At 58.1% G+C, this 22,678-nt stretch overlaps 1 protein-coding gene across 1 annotated transcript; it reads right to left on the bottom strand.

The window, feature by feature from the left end:
* Positions 1 to 751: 751 nt before the first annotated feature.
* KCTD15 (potassium channel tetramerization domain containing 15) lies at positions 752 to 15,530 on the bottom strand. The gene is made up of 7 exons (XM_079800176.1): positions 15,387 to 15,530; positions 13,747 to 13,845; positions 12,180 to 12,272; positions 11,364 to 11,539; positions 6,002 to 6,146; positions 3,415 to 3,720; positions 752 to 2,253 (listed from the first exon to the last, which is right to left on the bottom strand). Exons 3-7 carry the CDS (start codon positions 12,243 to 12,245, stop codon positions 2,095 to 2,097), a joined length of 852 nt encoding a protein of 283 aa, XP_079656302.1. The 5' UTR covers positions 12,246 to 12,272; positions 13,747 to 13,845; positions 15,387 to 15,530; the 3' UTR covers positions 752 to 2,094.
* Between the last annotated feature and the right edge of the window lie 7,148 nt (positions 15,531 to 22,678).

Raw genomic sequence — 22,678 nt, 5'->3', positions numbered from 1 at the left:
ATGTGCCAACTGGAGGCGTGTTGCTAAGCAAAGGAGAAGGCTAGCGAGTCTGTCCAGCAAATTAGATTGTACAGTGGGATGGCGCCGGCTCTGCAGCCCAGACAGGAAGCAGCCGTGCTCTCGTCCTCCGGGGGGGGGGGGGGGGGGTTGAGGCTGGTGGCCTTTACCTGGCATGTAAAAGGGTCCTCATGGGTTAGAACACGAGAGCTCTGAGGAAAAATACAAAAAGGCTCCTTTAAAGGGGAGGCCTCTGTGAATGCCTTCCAACCCCTCCGCTTGGTAACAGAGGCACCCAGGCTTGAGCTGCGCTGGGACAACGGACCCTCCTCAGCCAGGGGCCGCACCGCCCCCGCTGGCCCGAGCTGTGGACTGTCCCCTTCTCCTGCCATATTCTGTGGGGCTCTAAAGAGGATGTCAACCTGAACCAAAAGCCAGAGAGAACGAAAAATCTCAAGCCTTTGACTGGGTTCCAAAGCCCCGGACACCTCCCGTCGGCCTCCCCGTGGCACCTGGTTAGGGGCTGTGGGTGAGAACGCGGACTGTGCTGCCCACCGGGGACAGGCAGAGCGAGGAAACACCCACACGCCATCGTAACTACCGGCCAGCTTGGGACCTGGCCCCTCCCCCGAGCCCGCTGGCGGATCTTCCCCGACCTGAACTGAAGGAACAGAGGGAGGACCCCCCCCCTGACCCCCCCCCCCCCCCCGCCCCCGTACAACATCCAGCACGGGAATCCACTACGGCTTCTGCACAGGACGGAGCCTCAGTCTTTTGCTTTAACAGCATCGTTTATGGCATGAACGAGGAACAGCGTGTGTCCACACAAACACGACAATGGTACATCATCATCTTTACAATATTAAAGGAGTCATATACAAGTCTACAGGCATTGGAAGCAGGATGGCTGGGCGCCCCACCCACCGAGCAGTGGTCTGCGGTCTCTCCACCCGGGGAAGAGCCCGCTCGGCCACGTGTGACAAGGCGGGGGTGTCCATCGATGGGCCTGTCGTCTAAGAGGCAGCAGGTCTGTGAGGACCCCTCGGGGCAAGAGTCCCAGGTTTGCCCATGTCCAGGTCTTACTGGCGAGCTAGTGTAACAAAGTTCATTAAAATTCAGTGTGCCTATTCGTGTGGGAGACCAGAGCTGGGGACGGCTTCCTGAGGTGGGGGACCCGGAGGAGCTACGGACAGGTGGGCCCTTCACCGAGGGGCCCATTCCTGAGGTAAGGATGCCAGGTGGCTGGTCTGGATGGGAAGAGACGCCCCCAACACCCCAGCAGGGAGGAACACAACCGACTGGAAGCCCCTGGGCTCAGGTCAGGTGATCTACCAAGTGTGGCCCCAGGTCACAGCAAAGGTGAGGGTCTCGGGTGGTTCCACAGCCATCCATCCCCCCACACCCAAACCACCCTCCTTCCCAGCAGCCCTGCTCCCTGGGGGCCCCCCTGCTTCAGCTCCTACGGCACTGCCCTCCCTGCATGCCCCTGGAGCAGGGACCAGAGCTCTCCACGCCCCACTCCCGGGCACGTGGGCCGGAGCGCCAGGCCCCTCTCCCACCATGAGGGCGGGCATGCGTAGGTCTGACTGAGAACGAAGCACCAGATAAAGAAGTGTTGGTCCTGGTCGGCCTCTCTGGCTTGTGCAGTTAGTTGCTTCTGTTTTTAAATACTGTAGAAAAATAAGCCATCTCTGATGCAGAGACCCACTGGAGTCTGCCACATGTGGAGAAGGACGAACAGCTCCTCTGCCGTGGGCTGGGGAGGCCAGGGCCGACTCCCGCCAGGGCCGCCCCAGGGCCCTGGAGGACGCTGCGCCAGGCTGGGGAGCCGGGGGGCACCGGGACACTGGCGGCGGAGTTCTCACCGAGGCTTCTGTGGGTCGCCCCAATCCTTCGGAAAGCATGCCTCCAGCACTCCGTTCTGTTGCAAGACACCTGGGCCCCAGGGCTCCCTGGGCGGGCCCCGGGCCCCCCAGCCCCACCCTCAGTCTCACGAAGAAGATCGAGAAGCAGGCAGAGGCAGCACCCCCCGGCACCGTCCGCAGGTCCCTGGCCGTCCCCAGGGCCAGGGGCCTCAGGTGGGCACGGAGGCAGGGCCTAGTCCAGGGGCTCCTGCTTTATCCGGACAGCGGTGGGGGTGGGCTGTGGTCGCCGCTCCTCCCGGCAAAGCACATACTCGCTGAACTGGGAGGAGTCCACGCCACCCCCGCAGGACGCAGCCACGCTGAAACCCCTCTGGAACAGCCTCTCCAGGACCTGCCGGGAAGAAACAGGGGTCAGCCATGCCCAGCTGCAAATCTGCCTTGGCTGGCCTGGTGGGCAGCCGGGCCCTGGCCTGGGCAGCTACCGTCTCCTGGTAACACCCCACGTCTCACAACCGAGGTCCAGAACCACCAATTGGGCAAAAACAGGCGGGACAGAAGCGGCCAGGCTCCGGGGCCCCTCAGTGACCAAGTCTGAGTGCGCTGCAGCCTGCAGGGTCCACCGCCTGGCTCAGGGCGGGAGAAAGAGCCTCAGGGCTCCCCCTGCCTCTTCTCGGGGTGTGACCTGCCGGTCCCAGGGCCCCTCCTCACTGAGACCTGCCCCTGGCCTCTGGGCAGCCACCTGCTTCCCTGAGCTTCAAGTCCCAGATGGTGTGAGGCCCGGGGGCTCATCAGCTCAGGGGAGCTGGGGTGGAGAGGAGGCGGCGTCCTCTCTGTGTCTGCATCTCTTGCAGGCCTCAGAGTCCACGTGGGTTTGTGCCTCTGTGCGGGGTGGGTCAGTCCCTGCCTGACACCTGTGTCCTGAAACCAGCAAGTTCTGAATGGCAGCCTGTGGGATGTGCGCATGGGGGGGGGGGGGGGGGCACTTTCCCTACCAAGTCCACTCTGCCCCACCCCTGAAACAGGGGTGTGCTCTTGGGTCTGGAAGGGCTGGTGGACAATGGTCCCCTCTCCACCTTGGGCTTTAAGACCCATCCAGGGAAAGCCAGTCCGGAATCGCTCTGGGCAGCCAATCAGACGCCGGTGGCCCGGTCGGCAGGGAGAGGAAGGGGCTCCAGGCCACCTCCACGCTCCGCCTCTGACCCGCCGCTCCCGTTGTCGGGGTTTAATCTGAACCCAAACTCAGACTCTGGGTGTCACATGAAGCACTCTTTGTTGAAAGTACTTTGGACATTTTTTACAGAACATCCTTTTGGAATAAAAAAAAAAAAAAAAGAGTACAGATCAATTTTTTTAAGTCCATCCCCCAGGCGCCATCATTTAATTATGAGCAGGCCATAAATTATGCATCCATACATTGTTGCCTTTTCTGCGAGATGGCAGGGAGGGAGGGATTCGCCATCCCAGGGGCCGCGCCTCCCTCCACCTCCCCCTGCTGCCGGAGGGTTTGGGGGAGACGGGGGTGAGGCCCGGCGGGGGCAGACGCAGCCCTCACCTGCACCGAGTTGAGCCGGCAGTAGCCGTTGAGCGGGAAGCGGATGACGTGCGTGGGGTCCTGGTTCCAGCCGGCGTTGACGGAGTTGCACATGACATCCCCCGTCTCCGGGAAGACCTCCTCGATGAGGGCCTTCTCGCCGCTGAGAGCGATGCGCTCACCCAGGTCCGGCGTGACCCGCACCACCAGGCAGTCACAGGCCCTGCTGCGGCGCCGCTGCTCCTGCTCCTGCTGCCAGCGCTCCAGCTCCCGCACCATGGGCTGCAGCTGGTAGTAGCGTGCCTCCTCATACAGCAGGCTGAAGTCCTGGGGAACAGCAGGCAGGGTGGGGGGAGGTGGGCGCCAGGAGGGCCTCCTCTCACCGTTCCGCAGAACTGTGACCCCCCCTCCCCACCCCGGGGCACAATGTGAACTGGGATGACTGTGCCCATTGCACAGATGGAGAAAATGAGGCTCAGCTGAACGCGTGCAAGGAGTCTAGCCTTGCCCCCAGGGCAGCGGCTGGTGTCCACCTGTGCCAGACCCCCTGAGCCCTTCCGTCTGGCCCAAGCACTCAGGGAGGCTTCACTCCTCCCCCACCCCCTGAAGTAGAGAGAAGCCTCTGGAAAGACCAGGAGGCTAGACTAGAGGAGCCCGAGGCTGTCTCGGCCTGGGACCTGCTGCCCTCTCAGATTCCCAGAGGGGAGGAGCTCACTTGCCCTGAAAGAGCACACAGCTCCGCAGGGAGGCCACACGGATCTGCCGCGGCTGGATTTTCGGCATCCTCACCTGCTAGCCCTGAAGCCCCCATCACCTGTAACTGAGCTCCTCGGAGCCCGTTTTCTCTTCTATAAAATGCATGTGGACACCCAGTTCAGAGAAGGGGGTGAGCATTTTAAAGGACAAGAGCTGCCAAGGGCCTGGCCGGCCCCTGAACTAGCAGGCTGTGAGGAGGGCTGGGGTGGGGCGCCCATCTCTCACCAGGCAGGCAGGCAGCCCCCTCCCAGGAATGACGGGCTCACACAAACTATCCCTCAAACACCTGTCACCCACACCTGCCCCAGCCTTGTGTAGCCGAGAGTACCCATGACTCATGCCCCTCTATGGGGCTCAGATCAAGGTCAACTGGCGAACCTGAGGATCCCTGGGGGAGAGGCAAGGAAGCCGGACACAAAGCAGGGCCTACCTGGGATTTGCTGGCTCCAGCCTTTGTAACCACCCCGAAGGGAGGCCTGTCGGGGAACCCCTTCTATCCCTCCACAGGGGTTCCTCAGCCCCACCCTGGGCTTCTACTCGCATCTGCTCCTTAAGCGATATCTGCACAGCAAACAACTCCCACACCTTCCCCCAGCCCAGAACGCCTTCGCCCAACGTCCCACCAGCAATTCCGTGCAGGAGTTGGGTGCCACACTTCCCCCCGGCCTCTCCCACTGCTGGGCCCTCCACAATCCACTCAGACAGAAGCTGCAGGCCGGGAGGCACCCTCAAGAGCCCCTGACCTCCAACCCCCCAACCCCCACCCATAGCCTTTCTTAAATATGTCTAACCTGCCACTGGGCTCCCTCTTCACGGCCTCCGCCCTGGTCCAAAGCCTTCAAATAACCCCTCTTGGCCTCTTGCTCCCACCCGCCCTCCCTACATCCTTCTCCCCACCGCAGCCAGGGCAATCGGTTTGCAAACCTGATGGTCATTCCCCCAGCCACCCCTCCTCAGGACCCTTCCCCTGCATTCAGGGTGAAATGCCAAGTGCTGAACCAGCCACCCAGGTCCTGACATCAACCAGCACCCTCCCTTCCCGCCCTCCCCGCTCACACAGCCCCAGGCTAACACCTTCTCTCCCGGTCAGGCGGTCCTGCTCCTTGCCACCTTGCCTCCTCACACCTGTTTGTCCCCTTCCCCCTCCACCTCCCAGAGAAACTTCCTCCCCGACTGCTTCTCTGAGTTGGAATTCTGTGGCATTCAAGTGTTTTTTGTTCAACGTCTATCTTCCCACCGCATCTTAAGTGCCATGGGGACAGGGACCTACGTCTGCCTTGTTTCACTGTCTTTTCAGCCTAAGTTTGGTGGTTGGGACCCAGGAACCAAGTTGGATGGAGGACAAAACAGCCCCAGGGTCACCGGTCCTCTGGGTGCCAGGAGGAAGAAAGGCCACTTGCTGCTGAAGGGGGTCGCCCCGGCCTGAGTCTCCTTCCTCCAGGTCCCCGGGGCCACGAAGGGGACCAGCACCGAGGCAGGATTCTCGAGAGACCTGGACGGGTCACCTTTCGTTTGCAGGGTGTTTGCTTTGGACCTGGGTTTCCTCCCTGCCAACGGCCACCAAGAAACAGATCTAGGAACCGCTGACTCCTGCAACTCCCACACACAAGTCTTCAACACGACAAATGTGAAACCAGGGTAAGTGCCACTGCTTAACTGTTGTCACACCCTGATAAATAAGCTAAAAATGTGAGAAAACAAAATTAGTTTAGAAAAACTGATCTAGCCCTTGGCTCCATCGCTTAACTTTTTATGGTTGCTATGACGACCGTGGGTCCACTTATTAAGTCACAGCGTCCCCTGGGTAATGCCACCGTACAGGCAGCAGGGTTGCCACCGGCTACAGACTTACCTTGAAGTCATCTGGTAGCAGCAGTTTTGACGTCCGCAGGAAGCTCAGGACATAGCGGAAAATCTCCCCATCCCGGTCAATGAAATAGTGTTGCTTCAAACTGTCCAGGACGATGGGCTCAGTGCCATTGAAGAGGCGGCTTATTCTGGGAGAGATGGAGGGGGGGATGTCTGATGGAAGGCCCAGTCCGCCTACCCCAGCCCCACTCCTTAGGGCCGGCCCTGCTGGAGGGATGAGGGGCCTCACGTGGGTGACTGAAACTGGACCAAGCCTGACGGATGTCTGTATACACCAGAGGCAGCCAGGCCACCAGCACAGCAAGCATCACAAGCCACAGCCGGGGAGACACACCCACTACATACACCCGCCTGCTGACATGTGTTACAGGCCTGGAAAATGACAGCAAGACATAGACACAGCCTCCTTGGCCCGCCCCCCTACCCCCACAAACCCTAGCCAGACAGACCCACCCAAAAACTCCCACCAACCATCAGACACCCTAGCCCACAGCCACACACGCAGTGAACACATGTAAAGCAGCCAAGACAGTCTTGGGTCCCACACATCCATGTCATCCACCCCACAGGAACGAGCATCAGATGTGACACATCTGGGTAACAAGCACAGGGTCACATGGTCCCTCCCTCACAACACACAAATCGCAGGCGGACCTAGACACATCTGGGCAAAGGACACACCAGCCAGCACAGGTCAACCGGGGACACGGCTATGTACATGAGCAAACTCACAGATAAACCAACAACAGCCACTTGTCCAGGGAGCCCTAGGGGAGATCCCAGGGAGGCAGGAGGTTCTGCACGCGTGCTTGCATGCTACAGGGCACACAGGTACACACACGCCACTATGTATGCACATACACCATAGTGCACAAAGGTGTGCACACCTGGGAGGGGAGACAGGACCCAGCACCCTGTCCTCTGAAGGGCAGTGGTTCTGACAGAAACTCAAGGAGCCCTTGAGGCTGGTCTGCATCCACTCCAGGGAGGAGGAAGCAGGCCTAAGAGCCAAGGCTTTGGCCCCCCTAATGCCCAGGGCAGCAGGCTTTGGTTTGGCTAACTTCCCCTGCAGACCCCAGGCCCAGCAACGGACAATTAGGAGCCACAAAGAGGGGTGTTGACAGCCAAGAGCTTGACTCAGAAATAGGGGGAAGGCTGGCAGGGTCTTCCCAGTGACAGCACCTCTAGACATCCTTCCGCAGGCAGGGCGCGCACTTGCCCACTAGACCCGCCCAAGGCTGCAGCTCCTCTGTACCGCCTGGGAGAAGGGTGGCCCTGGCCCGAGAGCCACGCCTTCCAGTCCGGCCTGTACAATCTGATCCCCAAGCCCCGTCCCTCTGCCTGGCATGGACCTTCCAGGGACATGCCTCTCCCCCCTAGCAGCCTAGCCCTCTGTCCATTCAGGTCATTATGCCTGAGGCCCTGCCCTGCCCCTGCCATTGTGCACCAGGGCACATGAGCTGGGCAGAAGCTGAGGGGTTAGCGCCCCAAAGCCTCTTTCAGGGCCTCCCACATGCACCGTCCTCCACTCTGGTGGCCTGGCATATTCAGGCATCAGCTATGAGGGTCTGCCCCGGTGTGTAGCCCAGCCCCTGTCCAAGTGGGACTATATAGAACAGTGATGGGCAACCTTTTGAGCTTGGTGTGTCAAACTTCGCCAAAAAACTGAGCAGAACTCGGGGAGTGTGTCACTTTGAGGAAAAAACTAACTCCAAGACTCTAGTCGCAAATGTTTCATCCTCGGCATGCGGCCGCGTGTCATCAGAAATGGCTACGCGTGTCAGTGCTGACACGTGTGTCATAGGTTCGCCATCACCGATATAGAAGAACAAGGCTGCCCAGCTGGCATGGCTCAGTGGATGAGCGTCGACCTATGAACTCCAGAGGGGGAGGTCACGGTTAAGATTCCCAGTCAGGGGCACATGCCTTGGTTGTGGGGCTCAACCCCCAGTAGGGGGCGTGCAGGAGGCAGCCAATCAATGGTTCGCACTCATCATGGATGTTTCTCTCCCTCTCTCCCTCTACCTTCCACTCTGAAATCAATAAAAATATATCTTAAGAAAATAAAAGAGCAAGGCTGCCTCATGGATGGGCACAAGCAGGTCAGAGCCTGCGGTGAGGTGCAGTCACCCAGACAGAACTCATCTCAGGGCTCCACAGGCCATCGAGCCCTATCCACCCCCCTAGGCCTGGTGACCACAGTCCTGAGGGGCACAGCCCCACTGGAAAGCCTTGAGGGCTCCATGGCCTGTCCCAACTGTCAAAGCCCCCATGACCTGGCCTCAGCAGAGCTTGGGTGTTCCACTGTCAGACTGAGACTGGAGACAGATGGGACCGCCAAGGGCCTCCACATGGCATCAGCAGACAGATGAGCAGCCATTCCTACGCCCCGTGGAACTCACTCCTCCCTTCCTGGCGGAGCTCAAACCCTCGGTGCAGCCAGCAACGTTCTAGGTTTGGCTGCGTTGCCGGTCCCTCTGGTGTCAGGGCGGCTGGGGCTCCAGACCGTCCCGTCCGTCCACAGGGCTCGGAATCCACCCACATCCTGGGGCTGACTGGGTTCCAGGTTGCTCATTGGTCCACGACTAGAAGGTGTTCGGTCTGTCTTATTTCAGGACTGGCTGGTTCTAGATCTTTCCATGATTCCCCGTATCTTCACAGGACCAAGGCTTTCATGCCCTTGGGGTCTGAGGCTACTAAGAATGTGAGTAGGTTGAGGGAAGGTTAGGTCAGTCACCACAAAGGAGCAGCAGACACACACAGGGGCTTAAAGTCAGCTCCTGCCCCGGGCCACCCTCCGAGGGTTTGGGTGCCAACTTCAGAAGCTCTCCAGGGAATGGGCTGGTCATTCTGACCCAGCGGACAGGGATCTTCTCTTTATTTTTTTAAGCTTTGGTTCCGATTTCCTCGATGTTTCAGGGGAAGGTTTGATTAGTTCTGAAGCTCCTGGACATCTCAGTTTGTTGCTTCCCACAGACAGGAGGGCTGGGGGAGTCAGGTTGTGATGGCAGCAGCTAAACAATGCCCAGCAGGCAGGCAGGCATGAGCGGGGTGTCAGCCCCAGGGAGTCTCTGTCCCGCTGCCTCTGAGCAAGGACTGACTGACAGCTGTTCTGGGGCCAACCAGTGGCGGCACCTGTTCCTTGTGTCAGAACCACCCCCACCAGCCAAGACTCAGAAGCCCAGGCGTCGTTCTGTAGGCCCTGGGACCTGAGGGTCTGGGCCACGGGTCCCTGGTCCTCCCGCAATGCCCAGGACGGGACTCTAGCACTTTTACACTGAAACTCCCCAGGGGACCTTAACACGTTGAGTGCTCCATTTCCAGGTGACTCACAAAGCGATAACTGGGTAAGGGACTACTCTTGGTTTCCAGAAATGGATGAAAAACAGTTTTTCATTTCAATGATTCGCTCAAAGAGGGATGAGAGGGATCTGAGGGGCCCTTGCCAGCACAGCTGCCTGACCCACTGTCCCCCTGGCTGTCCTACAGGTCCCCCCGGCCTCCGCGCCAAAGCTTCAGGCTAGGGAAGCAGGTCGCCTGTCCGCCAGAAACCATCAGACCGAACAGCAGATTCACCGTGAGCCCGGCCTCAGGAAAGAATGCGACTGCCACCTCCGCTGGGTACATCCAGCAGCCCAGGAGCCGCAGGGACCTCAGCTCCTCAGCCCGTGGGTCCACCCCACCTCACAGCAGGACCACAGGGCCAGGACACGCTGCACTGTGGGCCTAGTGTGTGTGTGTGTGTGGGGGGGGGGGTGTAGAACCCCTGCCCTCACGGCTCCCAGGTAGCAGCCTGGACACAAGAACGAGGAGGCCACTCCCTGTGGGCCTGGGCTGTGATCACTCTAGAAGGGCAAGTGTCTGATTTCAGGAAACTCTCTTCAGAGAGGCTGTGGGCAAGGGTTTTATGAATTTCACTCACAAACGTCGTCAACCAATTAAGGGGTGATCTATCTCAAACAGCTCAGGAATGCCACAGAGGGAAAAACTGAAATTAAATAAACCGAATCCATCTCCTGTCCTAGACCAGGGCCCTGCACGCCAGCGCACAGGCCAACGCGGCTGACGCGGCCTCGGGGCGGACGCCTGCCCCCACCCCCATGGCCCAAGTGCCCCAGGCCTAGCCTCTTTCGGGGCAAAGCAAATGAAGCCTCAGCCACCATCTGCCCCCAGAATCCCCAGATTCTGAACTAGACCCTGCCTCCGCCTCAGCGTGCCCTCCTCGAGTGAGCACCCCAGCTCCACGGAGGGCTCCACCCTGGCCCCACACCAGCCCCCCTAACCGCCACCTCCGCACACTAGGCGTCCTCTGTGCTCTGAGCCACCGCACGGACGACAGGCAGCCTGACTAGAAAGCTTCCCAGAGATGATCCCTCGGTGTCTGGGGGATTAATTAACTCCTCTCGCTATTTTAACCGTATGAAACGGGCGGTGCCCGTAGAGTTGGCCCTCCTGCTGCTCAGCCCTCAGCAGCGACGGCCTTCACTGCGCCGGGAGCAAGCAGTTGGGGGCTCAGCAAGCAGCGCTCCACACCATCTCCCGGACAGCCTCAAGGGACCCACCCCAGCTCGGCTCAGCCCTGCTGCCCCTGGGAGGGAGATGCCCAAGAGGCAAAAGCAGGAGTGGGCAGCGCCCAGCGCCCTCTCACAGATGGGCCCACAAGGCAGGAGTGCCAGGGAGCTCTGCGGAGTGTGAGGCGGCAGGTTGGGAGGGTCCCGGTCAGAGAGGGTCCAGGGCCCATTTGCTGATGGAGCATGAGGCTTCTGCTTCTCCACAGCGGTTACTGCACCACCCCCACCCCCTCCCCGCCACAGGGAGCCTGCTGCTAGCCCTCAGGGCCCAGCGGTAGCCACACCAACCAAGATGGCCAATTGTAGCTTCCTCTCCTCCCCTGCCGATGCGATTTCCCAAGGGTTAGAATCAGAAGCAGGATTAAATACATGACCCCAAGAGGTACACAGCATTGCTCACGGATGATCCCCTGCAAAGGCCAGGCCTACGTCCCACTCAAAAGGAACCTAAAGGCATGTCAGATTCCCCAGCCAGCTGCTGGCCAGCTTCAGGTAGGACTGGCTCTGAATAAGTGGCTTCTGCCAGTGGGTCAGAAGCTCCTGCTAGCATTACCAATGCAGCCTGCTAAGGGTCACAAGTCCCCATGCAAACCACCAAGCAGACTCGGCCTCCCAAACCCTAGTTCCCTGGGGGGGGAGGGGGGGAGGGTTTGGAGGGGAGGCTGCAGGGCCCTGCCGGTGGGCTGGCAGAGCAGACAGACATCACTGGTAGCAGGCTGCAGATGCTGCCAGTCACCATGATAAACCTGGTCATACAAGGGGCTCGGCTCTTACCTGGAGTCGGGGTACTTGGTGAGCGTGGCCAGGCTGCTGGTGTACATGTGGCCGCCCACGTCAATGTGCACGGGTGCATTGGACTTGGTGAGCTGGGCTGGCAGTGGGATCCCCTGGGCAGCCAGGGGAGACACGGGTGACCGGGTGAGAGACAACCGGGACATACTTCCTCCCTCCTGCAGACGGAATCGAGGCAGAAACAAGGGTTTCCTCACCACAGAGCTGTGTGCTCCCTTTATTACCAATGTGATCACAGATCTAATCAGATCCCTTCGCCGGTGCCTGATCACACATTCGGCTGACAAATTACGGCCACCACTGTAATTAAGTGTATTTGCATCATTCTCTTCAAAGGACCAGAGGGGAAAAGAAAGATGCTTATTAGCAATAAGAAATCAAGGAAAAAAAAAATTTCAAGGTGTCAGCCTCCAGGGGCATAAAACAAACTGCAAAATTCTAATTAAAGGTCGTGGGCTCATGTGTTAGATGTGAAATATCCCCTGACAAACGAATCACCGATTTGTGAATTGGGATTCAGGGGTTTTTGCAAGTTTGTCTCAGTAACGAGACACCTCTAAATTAGTGACTTCCTCAGCACCTAAGGCGTTGAGTTCTATACGTGTAGTAAATTTCACATCAAATTAAGAGCATTTTTGTTTCAAAAAAAATAAATGCATAATCGTATAGTCAGTCAACAGCCATCTCTTGAATGCCGCGGCTACGAGGAAGGGCAGCCAGGCCGGCCAGGGAGCAGGCACTCGGGAAGAGGGCAAAGAGGCGACCACCATGCTGACCAGTCCACCCTCTGGCTCTCACCTCGGTTCCGGCGCTGCCTTGGGCGTGAAGCGAGGACCCGCTCGGTCGCTCCTTGCGGTGAGGCATCTAGGCTTCCATCACTGCCCGGAGTATCTGGGAAGCACCGACAAACCAGACGGTTTACTCCTCAAAGGTCATGGGCACCGTGTCTTCCATGGAGTCCAAGACGCTTCGAGTCGTCCTTTCTCACATGCTCTCCTGGACCCCATGCCTACTGCATGGCGTTCTCCAGATTCCGCCCACCGCTATCCTATCCGCACACCCTAAAGAATGCATTCGGGCCATAGCAAATCACTTCTCTCTCTCTCTCTCTCTCTCTCTCTCTCTCTCTCTCTCTCTCTCTCTCTCTCACACACACACACACACACTCTCACATGTGTTTTCTGAGAGCTCCATGTCTGCTAACTCAGCTAATGACAATACTGAAACATATGCTCACCGTAATTGCCCAAAATGTTTCAGAACAAATCTGATTTTCCCGGTATTTTGGTTTAGAGCCATGTTACCAAGCGTGTCTCCTCTTGCATCAACAGAGAACCCTGTGGACCACTGTGCAGGGAGGATCCCCCACCCTCTATGAGATGGGGAGCTCGGGACCTCTCAGACCCCCAGATGGTCTTGTCTGTGCCCTCAGGCCCTGTGGGATGATTTCCCCCCCACCCCTGCCCCGCTCCCCTAGGCATCAGAGAGCTGGCCAGAAAAATCCAGTGGCTCAGCAAATGGACCCCATCTCCTGCTCCTCCCCACGGTCACTCAGCACCTTTCCTCTGCTCCACAGTCACCTGAGAAGAATGTGTTCCTCAGCAGAAGCCACTCCAGGGCTCTGTACGGAGCCTGTGAGGAGGGTGGAGAAGAGCAGGCTTATGCGGCCCTTTCCAATCTCATGGGGCTGGGAGGAGGGCATGCACAGTTACTATATCACCCTCCCCACCGGCCTCCACAAGCCTCACCCGGACTTGTCTCTTGCTGGTTTAAATGAGGGTGCCATCTCCCCCTAAGGGTTGACTTTGTGCCTTGAAATTCAACATCCAATTCTGAAATATGGACCAAGGTCCCACGAGCACCAAATCATGCAAATGTTAAGTAAGGTTACTCTGTCCTGGTCCTGGCAAGTTCCTTGACAGGAACCAGGGTGGGGGGTGGAGGTGCTATTAGGGAACAGAGACGTTTCGTTTATATCCTCACTGGGGGTGCTGCTCAGGGTGGCTGCTGCTTTTGGCATTCTTGAGTTCCAGTCAGCTTTTTAAAAAGCAGGTCACTTATCTCAAGGAAGTTCTGAGAAACCAAAACAGATCTCCAGGATGGGCTGTCCTGCTGTAGGAGGCTCTGCCGGGGTGAGGAGTCAGAAGGAAAGCCACGCTGAGGACAAACTGTGCTGGAAGGAAATTCTGATGGGTCTTCCTTCTATCAAAGCAACTGCACACAGTTTTCCCTACTGCCAGGACACTACTCAAAAGTGACATTGGACACCACGCACCCATCACCAAAAGCTGCTCCCTGCCATTCCCACCCGGCCTCTTCCCCATTGCAAGCACAACCTGCTGTTCACAGCAAACCGGAAACTCACCATTGGAAGCCCCAGGCTTTACGCCTTGACCAGAACCTCCAGTGCCCCCTCTGACCGACGCATCTGTGCTGGACAACGACCCTTTCTCCGAGACCACTGCTGAGGTCAGAAGCAGAAAGTGAGTGCAGGGAGACACAAGCTCATTCCGCCAACATCGGCATCAAACCCATGACCCAGCGCCAACACCCGGCCCTCCCCAGGCTGGCCAAACAGCCTGTTGCAGGGCCCACGGGTTTCCAAACGGGCTAGGTATTGACCTGCTTCTCGGGAGCTGCGGCGGGAGCCCCAGACCCGCGCCCGCCCACCACTGCCGAGCCCCGCCCGCCCGAGCAGAGGGAAGCGAGCAGAATGCCACGCTCATTTACACACAAAATGATTTTGTGTCCCATTGTGCTCGCAGTTGTTCAGCTCTCTGGGGGTGATTAAACTGGCTGAGCTGCGGCAGCTTGAGACGATTTCACTAAATCGCTTCTTCGTGAAGTCGCTTCTTTGCTAAGCTGTTATTTTAGCCATAAAAGGTAAACAGAAGGCGCCTCCCTACTTCTCTTCAGCTCTGCACCCTGGGCGCCAGCCCGGGGCGAGATTGGCCTGGGGGGTGGGCCCGGAGCGAGGCCCGCGAGCCACCTGGTGCGCGCCAGCCCCGCCGCGAAGCCCGCCGGCCGGTGTGAACTTCAGGGAGCCTGGAGCCGGCTGGGCCCAGGCCCGCAGCGCCGCGGGGCGGGGGTGGCCACGGAACCCGAAGAGCCTGGCAGGGTGGGGAGGGGTGTGTGGCGGGGGCGGAGGACAAAGTTAAATCAAGAAGCAGACACTTGGGAGACCACAGATGGGAAGCTTGCCTAATTAAGGACGTAAAAGCGCTTTTGTTCTCAAAGTTTATTGTTGGCGGGATTAAAAAAAATTAATTGAAACTAATGCTGTTATTCAATGCAGTTAAATTCCTTCATGCACATTTGAGGGAGTGAAAACTTGAAGCTTATTCTGCAGTCGGGGTGGGGGGGGGGGGGGGGCGCGGGAAGACCTAAAGGCGCTTCGGAGACGGAAGAAGGGATGTTTGGGAGTGTGTGGCCGGTGCGCGCGTCCAGGCGGGCAGCAGAGACCCGGAGGCGGCGATCGCGTACCCGCGCGGCCGCCCCGGAGCCTCAAACCCTGCGCGCCTGGGACGACCAGCAGCGCGCCGACCCCTCCCGCCCCATTTCGCACTCACGGGGTAGGCGTCAGAGGACGCACATCTGTCCCGTTAGAGACTTTTTCTCGCTCTGATTTGAGCGCCAAGCCGAGCCCCGTCTGCCCCAAAGCCTCAGCTGCAGGAGCCCAGTTTTGACCCCGGAAACTCACCGCCCTGCAACTGGGGCTCCAGTGCTGGGGCCTGAACCCGCCTCCCCCCACCCCCACCTCCACCCCCGCGCTGCAGGAAGCGCCGAGCCCGCCCGCGTGGGGAGGGTCTACCCTGGGCCAGGACCAGCCCACGTGGGCAATCACCCCTCCCGCGCCAGGCCTTTGTGCTGGGTGCCCCCGCCGCCCAGCACTGGGACAAAGCAGCCACCCCCGCCCAAGTATGAACCCCGACTTTCTCAGTATCGCAGCCACTTTGGGGACAGAGGTGCGTGGCGCAGAGCGGTGGCCGCCCTCGCGGGGCTTACCTCGGAGCCGGAGCGGGGGATCGGGCTTGGGCACAGCCCCCGCCCCCCGCAGCCGCTGGTCTCGAGCGCCTGGCGCAGCCTCGCCGCCTGTGCTCGCTGCGCGGGTCGCTCCGGTCTCGTCCTGGAGTTACTTTCTCTCTCGCCCCCAACCCTCCCCCCCACCCACCCCTCCCGCCCCGGCCCCCGCTTCGCGCGGCCCCTCGCGGCGCGGCGCGCCGGGGCCTCCCCACCCCGCCCTCCCCTCGCCTCCTCCCCTCCTCGCCGCCGCCGCCGCCGCCTCCTCCTCTTCGCGCCGCTCTCCGGCTGCCCTCCCGCCGCTCCCCCCTCCTTTCCTCTCTCCTCTCCAGCGGCCTTCCCTCGAATGCTGGCGAGAAAACCAGCCCCACGCCCCAGCCCGTGGCCCGAGCCCCGTGGCGGCCGAGCCTGGACGCAAAGGGCAACGATTCGGGCCCAAATTACCCAGCGCGGCGAGCGCGAGCGGGAGCGCGCGGCGACTCCTGGCTCGGGGCTCGGCTGCGCCGCGGGGCAGAGGATTAGAGTCGCAATTAGCTCCGCGCGCCCGCGCCTGCCGCGCTCGGCGACAGAGATGCACTGTTTCCCCTCCTTTCGTCGGGCGATTCCCACCCGCCTCCCAGAGCCCGGGCGGTCCCGCCGGGGCCCCCGCCAGGACCCTCCCGGGAGCAGTGCACCCAGGCCCCCGCGCCCTCCGCTGCCCAGGCCCCCGCCCCCCGCCAACCGGCCACGCGGCGCCCGGGCCTCCTCTGGGCTCAGAAGGGGGCGGGGGAGAAGCTGATTTTAATCATTGTCATTTCATCTGATGTAATATTTCCCCGGGCGCTTTCAGCTGGGCATAAATTTTCGGCTCCCAAATAAGTAACACAGGGCACGTTTCTCACATTTCTTGACTCCTCGGTTACAAAGAGGAGAGAGCTGCCGCCGCCACGGCGCCCGGGGCCAGGGGCGGGACTTGGGGAAAAACTGGGCTGCGAGTCGGCCAGGGCTGGAGCGGAGCCGGGGGCCAAGTCCACCCCTCCCCCTCCCCGGCCTTCCTCTCCCGGGCTCAGCCCGGACCGCCCCTCTCCCGTGGAGCAGAGCCGCCCGTGACGTCTACGGACACGCGGTTGGCCACCGCGGGGGAGGGGCGCGCGGGGGGCGCCCGGCCCGGCCGCCCCGGGCCAGACGCGCCATTTCCTCTCCGCGCGCGGCGTGTAGGAGACGTCTGCAGTCAGGACACCCCACGGCGCTCAGACCAGCGCCCGGGGCGTCCCTCCCAGGCCCCCGCGCCGGCTGCCCCTTCTTCCTCCCTTCCTACCTCCTCTTTCCCTTCCTCCGTTTTCCCTGGCGCCCCGCCCGTCCCCCACACCCTTGGACCATTTCCCGGCTCCTAGGAAACCGGAGCGCGGGGCCGCGGGTGCGCTGGGCCTGCACTGCGCTCCGCGTCTGGCTCCCGGGACGCCGCGGCCTGAGCAGGCTGGTGCTGGAGGGAGGGGGGGTGCGCTGGTCCGGGAGCGGCGCTGGGGCCCCCACCCCGAGTTCCAGCCGTACCTGGGCGCCCTCTAGCGGCCTCACTCAACTGGGGGCACGAGGGGTTGGCAGTGTGTGTAGGGGGGCGGGGGGCGCGTTTGTACGAGGTGGACGAAGTGGGAGGCCTGCTTCTCTAGACTAGAGAATCTCGCGCGTGGAAAGAGCGCCCGGACCGCGCTTCTGTAACTTCTCCACGCGGGAATAAGCAGAAACTTTCCTCCGAGGGGGAAGACGTTATTTATTTATTTATTTACTTATTTTAGAGCTTGAACTACAAGGAGAAGGGGGAAATTTTCTCATTAAAGTTACATCCCCGCAGTTAGTTCAATTACTTGATATATGCAGACGATGTTGTAAATTTATAGATTTAAATAGCTTATAAGGATGCCGCAGGCCCCATCAGTTAATATCCTTAATTTATGGATTTTTAGCTGCTCCTAGAACCGAAAGGGGCGGTGGAAGTAGGTCAGGGATCTGTGCAGCGGCTCCAGCCGACCCTACCCGACGGACTGGCGCTGCCCCCCTCGCACTCGCTCCCCTCGCACTGGCGCTGCTGGCTTTGGGCTCCCAGCTCCTGCCTGACAGCACCCCTCTTCTGCTCTCCGCACCCCAGCCAGGCCAGGCAGGTCTGCTCTGCGCCGTGGCTGACACCCCTAGTCGCTTCAGCACTGCACAAGGCCAAGGGACAGCAGAGCCCCCATTTGCACACACCCCACCCGCCATTGAAGAAATGGGCCCCAATAAGAAGTGAAGCAATACTTTGACCTCCGGAATCCTCCCTTAAAAGATGGCTAGGATCACAAATGAAGGAGGACATCGTAGGTAACCCAAACTTTTGAAGAGACGGAACCTTGCCCCTTCCCAGGCCTTTAACTGCTTGTGGGGGGAGGAAGGAGCAGATGGAAAAACACACCACGCTTCTGTCTGAGACGCACAGACCCCCCTGAAAACCTGCTTGTCCTGGCCCTTCTGGCCCCCAGCACCCCTCACTCCTCCCTCCCTCTCTAGGTGCTGCTAGAGCTTTTTTGTTTTGTATTCAATATGGATGAATATATACATATAAATTAATACTTAAAAGATTGGTATGAACTAAACTATTTTAGGAAGCCACATGGCAATGTGATTAGTATTGGTATTCATGATTTAACATTTCTTTTCCCACTAGATGAAGTTTCTAAGATTTGCAAGGTACATGTCAAGGACGGGTGTATAAATGGATTTTTATTTATTCACAACTCCAAGACTAATTGCTTCTCTTTGCCTCAAGGCCACGAGATTGGTTTTAATATGACACTTCAAAAGTATTCATGGAACTACACAGATACCAAGTGTCATTGTTCAAGAGACAGATCTCACCATGGTACTGGTGACCCTGAAAATAGGATATTCCACTTTATTTTAAATTCCTACGTGGTGTTTTTTTTTTAAGAGTTTCATTTTATACCAACTATATCAAAAATGCACAATTTAATCAAAACAAGAAATGACTATTTTGAGGGACCTTTATTTTCCTAATATTGCTGGAAACTGTGTTCATATTCCTGAATTCTTTTATTAAAGAGCTGAACTTTATGCATGTCATTAAGAAGAGTAAATTTGGGTCATAATTTATTCCCCGTGTTTTCAAAGTTCCTGGCCAAATGTCAACCATCGTTTACACTGAGAGACTTGGACATGGACTGTGAGAGGCATTTAAAGATCCCTAGTATATAAGGCAATGGTGAGGCTATTTTTTACATTGAAGATGCATAATTAGGGCTGAGAACATATTGAAACAGCTTGTGAAATACATCTGGGTCCAAGAGACGAAATTTGATGTGAGTCTAATCAGAATGTAACTTGCTTTATCAGTAGATTTGACTTGCATGTAAGCCGTTGCAATTCATGTTTTTAAAGTGGGGTCAAACCTGCTCTGCTTTGAGGTGCTCGGTCAGTGCTTGTGTGAAGCACACCAGGTCAGACCCTGCACCCAGGTGCTGCTGACAAGCCCTCAGTCTCCAGACGTTTCACAGTGGCTTCCAGGGTGACTTACACTTTGTTGTTGTTGCTGCTTGTGCAGACTTGGGTTTAAAAATGAGGACCTTGCCTGGCAGGTGTGGCTCAGTGGTTGAGCATCGATCTGTGAACCAGGAGGTCACAGCTTGATTCCTGGTCAGGGCACATGCCCGGGTTTCAGGCTCGATCCCCTGTTGGGGTTGTGCAGGAGGCAGCCGATTGATGGTTCTCATCATTGATGTTTCTATCTCTCTCCCTCTCCCTTCCTCTCTGAAATCAATAAAAACATTTTTTAAAAGAATTTTTTTAAAATGAGGACCATAATAAGGAAAGTAAAATGAACCCAGAATGAGATCCCAGAGTCTGCTGAACTCAACCTGCCCAGAACCAGACAGCAGACGAACAGGCTGAGACACACAGTTGGTACCTGCTGGGGGTGGGGTTGGGGGGCTGGGGTTTAAGGCCCGGCTGGCTCCACCTTCATCCCTAGGCCCCCTCGAGTGAAAGCCAGATCCTCCGAGATCGGTCCCCATCTCAAGGCTCAGAGATGGCCCCTGACCAGGCTAGGATAGAGCCAGCCACAGTCTGACACCCACTTGGCCTCTGCCTTTGTTCCAGAATCCTCTCAATCTTTTTTCCTGGTTAGGACCCCAGGGAATCTGGAGAATAGAGGGAGTGATAACACGTGGGACTGCTAGTGCTGCCACATTGGCGCCCACCACATTCCGCCAACCAGACCTGTCAGCCAGCAGACCCACGCCCTGGAGAGCAGAGATCCAAACCTGCCTGAGGGGTGGGGCGGGTGCAGATTGCCCCTGCCTGTCCTTGAAGGAAATGAAACAAGACCAGCCAGCTCTCACCGCCCAGTCCCCACTCTGTGCTCACTGGGCACTTGTAGTTGCTGATGGGAGAGAAAGCAGGGCTGTCTCCAGGGGCTACAGACCACCCACCCCCCATTCTGCCTTCTGCCTGCAGCTGGGTGTGCTGCTCAGAACCAAACCAACCTGCCCTCTGCAGGACCCAGCGTCGCAGAGACAGGATGAGACCAGGCGCTCTAACCAGGAGTCCCAATGTGTGGTGGCTAGGAATGCCCTAAATTGATCACTACTCTGAATTTCAGCCTTTCTCCCAAGAGAAGTTTCAGCGTTTTTACCAGGTTCTCCAAGGGTCTATGTGTATTTGGGTACAAGTAACAAACCTAAGGATGGCTTCATGATGAAGAAAGCTGATTCACGCAAGGACAAAGTGGGAGTCAGCAAGGACTCGGGTTCTCTCCACTGTCCTCCGCCGTCCTGCTCACATGGACCTCCTTCACCTGCTTCTCTCCGATCGCAAGATGGAGGCATCTCAAAGCTCCACACCTTCCTGTACACGCGTGGGAGCAAGGAGAGGATCCCAGTGGCCCCCCCAGCCCTCGACACATCCCATTGACCAACTTGCAAGCCATCGCAGGGGAAGGGATTAGCCTGGACCACCAGGTCTAGCCCGGCCTGCACGGGGCGGAGTTGCTGCCCTGACCCCTGGGGAAGAAGGTGGACCCTGGTCACAATCAGGCTCTGCCTGGGGGAAGGATGGACTTTGTGTTGCGGGCTGTTGCCCCCCAAAGGCGAAGAGTTATTGGCCAACGCCCTGAGCTAGAAGGAAGGTAAGAGCTCAGCAGTGGAGAGAGGCCCCAAACCCCAATGGGCACCTCCAAGGAAGCGTGAGGCAGCGATGCTGCTCCAGGCCCTTCTGGGGTCCCAGGAGACACAAGACTCCAACGTGGAGGTGGCCTGACAGAGCAGGGCTGCGTCCAGGCTGTCGAGCTGGCTGCTGGCCGCCGGCCCGCTGACCCCTCGCCTGTGGGTTCCTCTCAGGGCTCATTCTTCTCTCCAGCTGCAGCCCTCCCAGCTGTCCCTCAGGGCTGTTGCCTGTCAGCAGCGCCCGGTCCCGCAGGGCAGTGGCTCTCCACACAGGCCTGGTGCCCCACGGGAGGAGGAAGCAGCAAAGCAGCCCGGGACTGCTTCCGCTACTCAGCACATGAGACCATCTCCAGGAAGGTGAAGCTGCTGCTGTCCAGGGGGACAGTGAGCCCCTCTCTGGGGTCCTCCAGGTCTCGCAGTCCATGGAAGCCTCCTCTGGATCCCGGGGAGAACAGCCTTAAGCACCAAGTCCCGCCCCCAAATGACGGTGGCTGCCACTCTGGTTTGAAGTGGCCCTGGGGACACAGGACAAGGGGCCTGGCAGATGCATTGGCACAGGTCTGAGGGGAAAAGCGGGGAGACAGGAAGGAAAGCGGCCTTGGGTCCAGCAGAAACCAGCCCTGGCCTGATGGCTCCGTTGGTTGGAGCATCGTCCCCACCCAAAAGGTGCTGGGTTCGATTCTGGGGTCAGAATGAGTACGGGAGGCAACAGAAAATAAAAAACAAAAACACAAAAAATCCTCACAAACCTGCCCAGGTCTCCTTCCTGGGGCCAAAGCTTGGTATGCTGACCCTCTTCATTTTCACACCCAGGCAATTCCTTCTCCTTGGGCCTGTACTATAGGGAGGCAGTCTGTGGACAGCATGAACTCGGAAGTCTGAATCCAACTGGGTGGCCTTGGGCTTAATTTCTTGAAGCCTCAGTATCTCCCCTGTGATGTGAGAACAATAGTTCCAAGCTGGAAGGGCTGGCTGGGAGAATCGGTGTGGCAGCTTACGCAGAGAACTTGGCGCAGCCTCCTGTACGTGCTCTGGAAATGCGATGCTTGGCTCCCTCTTCCAACGGACCTTCCAAGGGCCTCCTCTGGGGCTGTGGTTGCACACTCAGCCCTATTTCAGGCGCTGCTGACCCAGCACCCGCCACAGGAGGCCAACAAGCTGGGGAAGTGAGAGGGAGTCCCCTTGAGTGGCCCCTGGACTCAAGATTTGGGGCTTAACACCAAGATAAACATGTACACACACATGGAGGGGGGGAGAATGTGAAGTTGCCTAACGTTTAAAGATAAAACACAGGACTTCAGAGAAATCCCAGGCTTGCTTCGGTCCATGCCCCTGGGCTGGGGCGGGGCGTGTCCTCGGGCGCCTCTGTCCTCAGGGCGCATGGGGGCGGATGCAATCACAGGCCGGGGCCCTGGGGCAGAGAGGAGCCCCCGAGGGCATCGAGGGTCTGCTGGTAAATTCTTTTTTTTTAAATTGTGAAACTCTACTATGTCTTTAAAGTATTTTCAAATTTTAATAAATAATACATGATCACTGTTAAACACACACACAGTGACATGTAAGAAGGGGAAACAAAATTCCTGTCTTCCCTTCCCAGAGAGAAATGTGTCCATGATTTAGTGTTTGTCCAGTCTTCTTCCTACTCATGAACACATAGGTGCACAGCACACACAGACACTCAAGGCACAGACTCACACAGGTGTGCGCACACACACACACACACACACACACAACCTCAGACACAATTGCACATACAGGCACATAGACACACCCAGCCATAGATGTGCATACAGATGCACAGATCCAGGCACTTAGATGTACAGATACACATATGTTCCCACACAAGTGGCAGACACAAAGGGACGTGAGGACACACACTTAATGTTGCACAGAGTTGCACAGACACGTGGCCACACACACCTGAGCACAGACATGCAAACATGCACATGTGCACATAGGTTTTAAACAATGGCATCAAATTATTGATACTAATCCACGGGCTGATTTCCCCCTCCCACGTGTTTCAAAATATAGAAAATAATCTAACAGACACCCACCTACCCACTGCCAGGATATACCAAATATTAATAT

This window comes from Cnephaeus nilssonii, assembly GCF_951640355.1.
Source record: "Cnephaeus nilssonii genome assembly, chromosome: 20".
NCBI classification, from domain to species: Eukaryota; Metazoa; Chordata; class Mammalia; order Chiroptera; family Vespertilionidae; genus Cnephaeus; species Cnephaeus nilssonii.
Note: the sequence above shows the minus strand (reverse complement) of the source record. Positions and strands in the feature narration are given on the sequence as shown.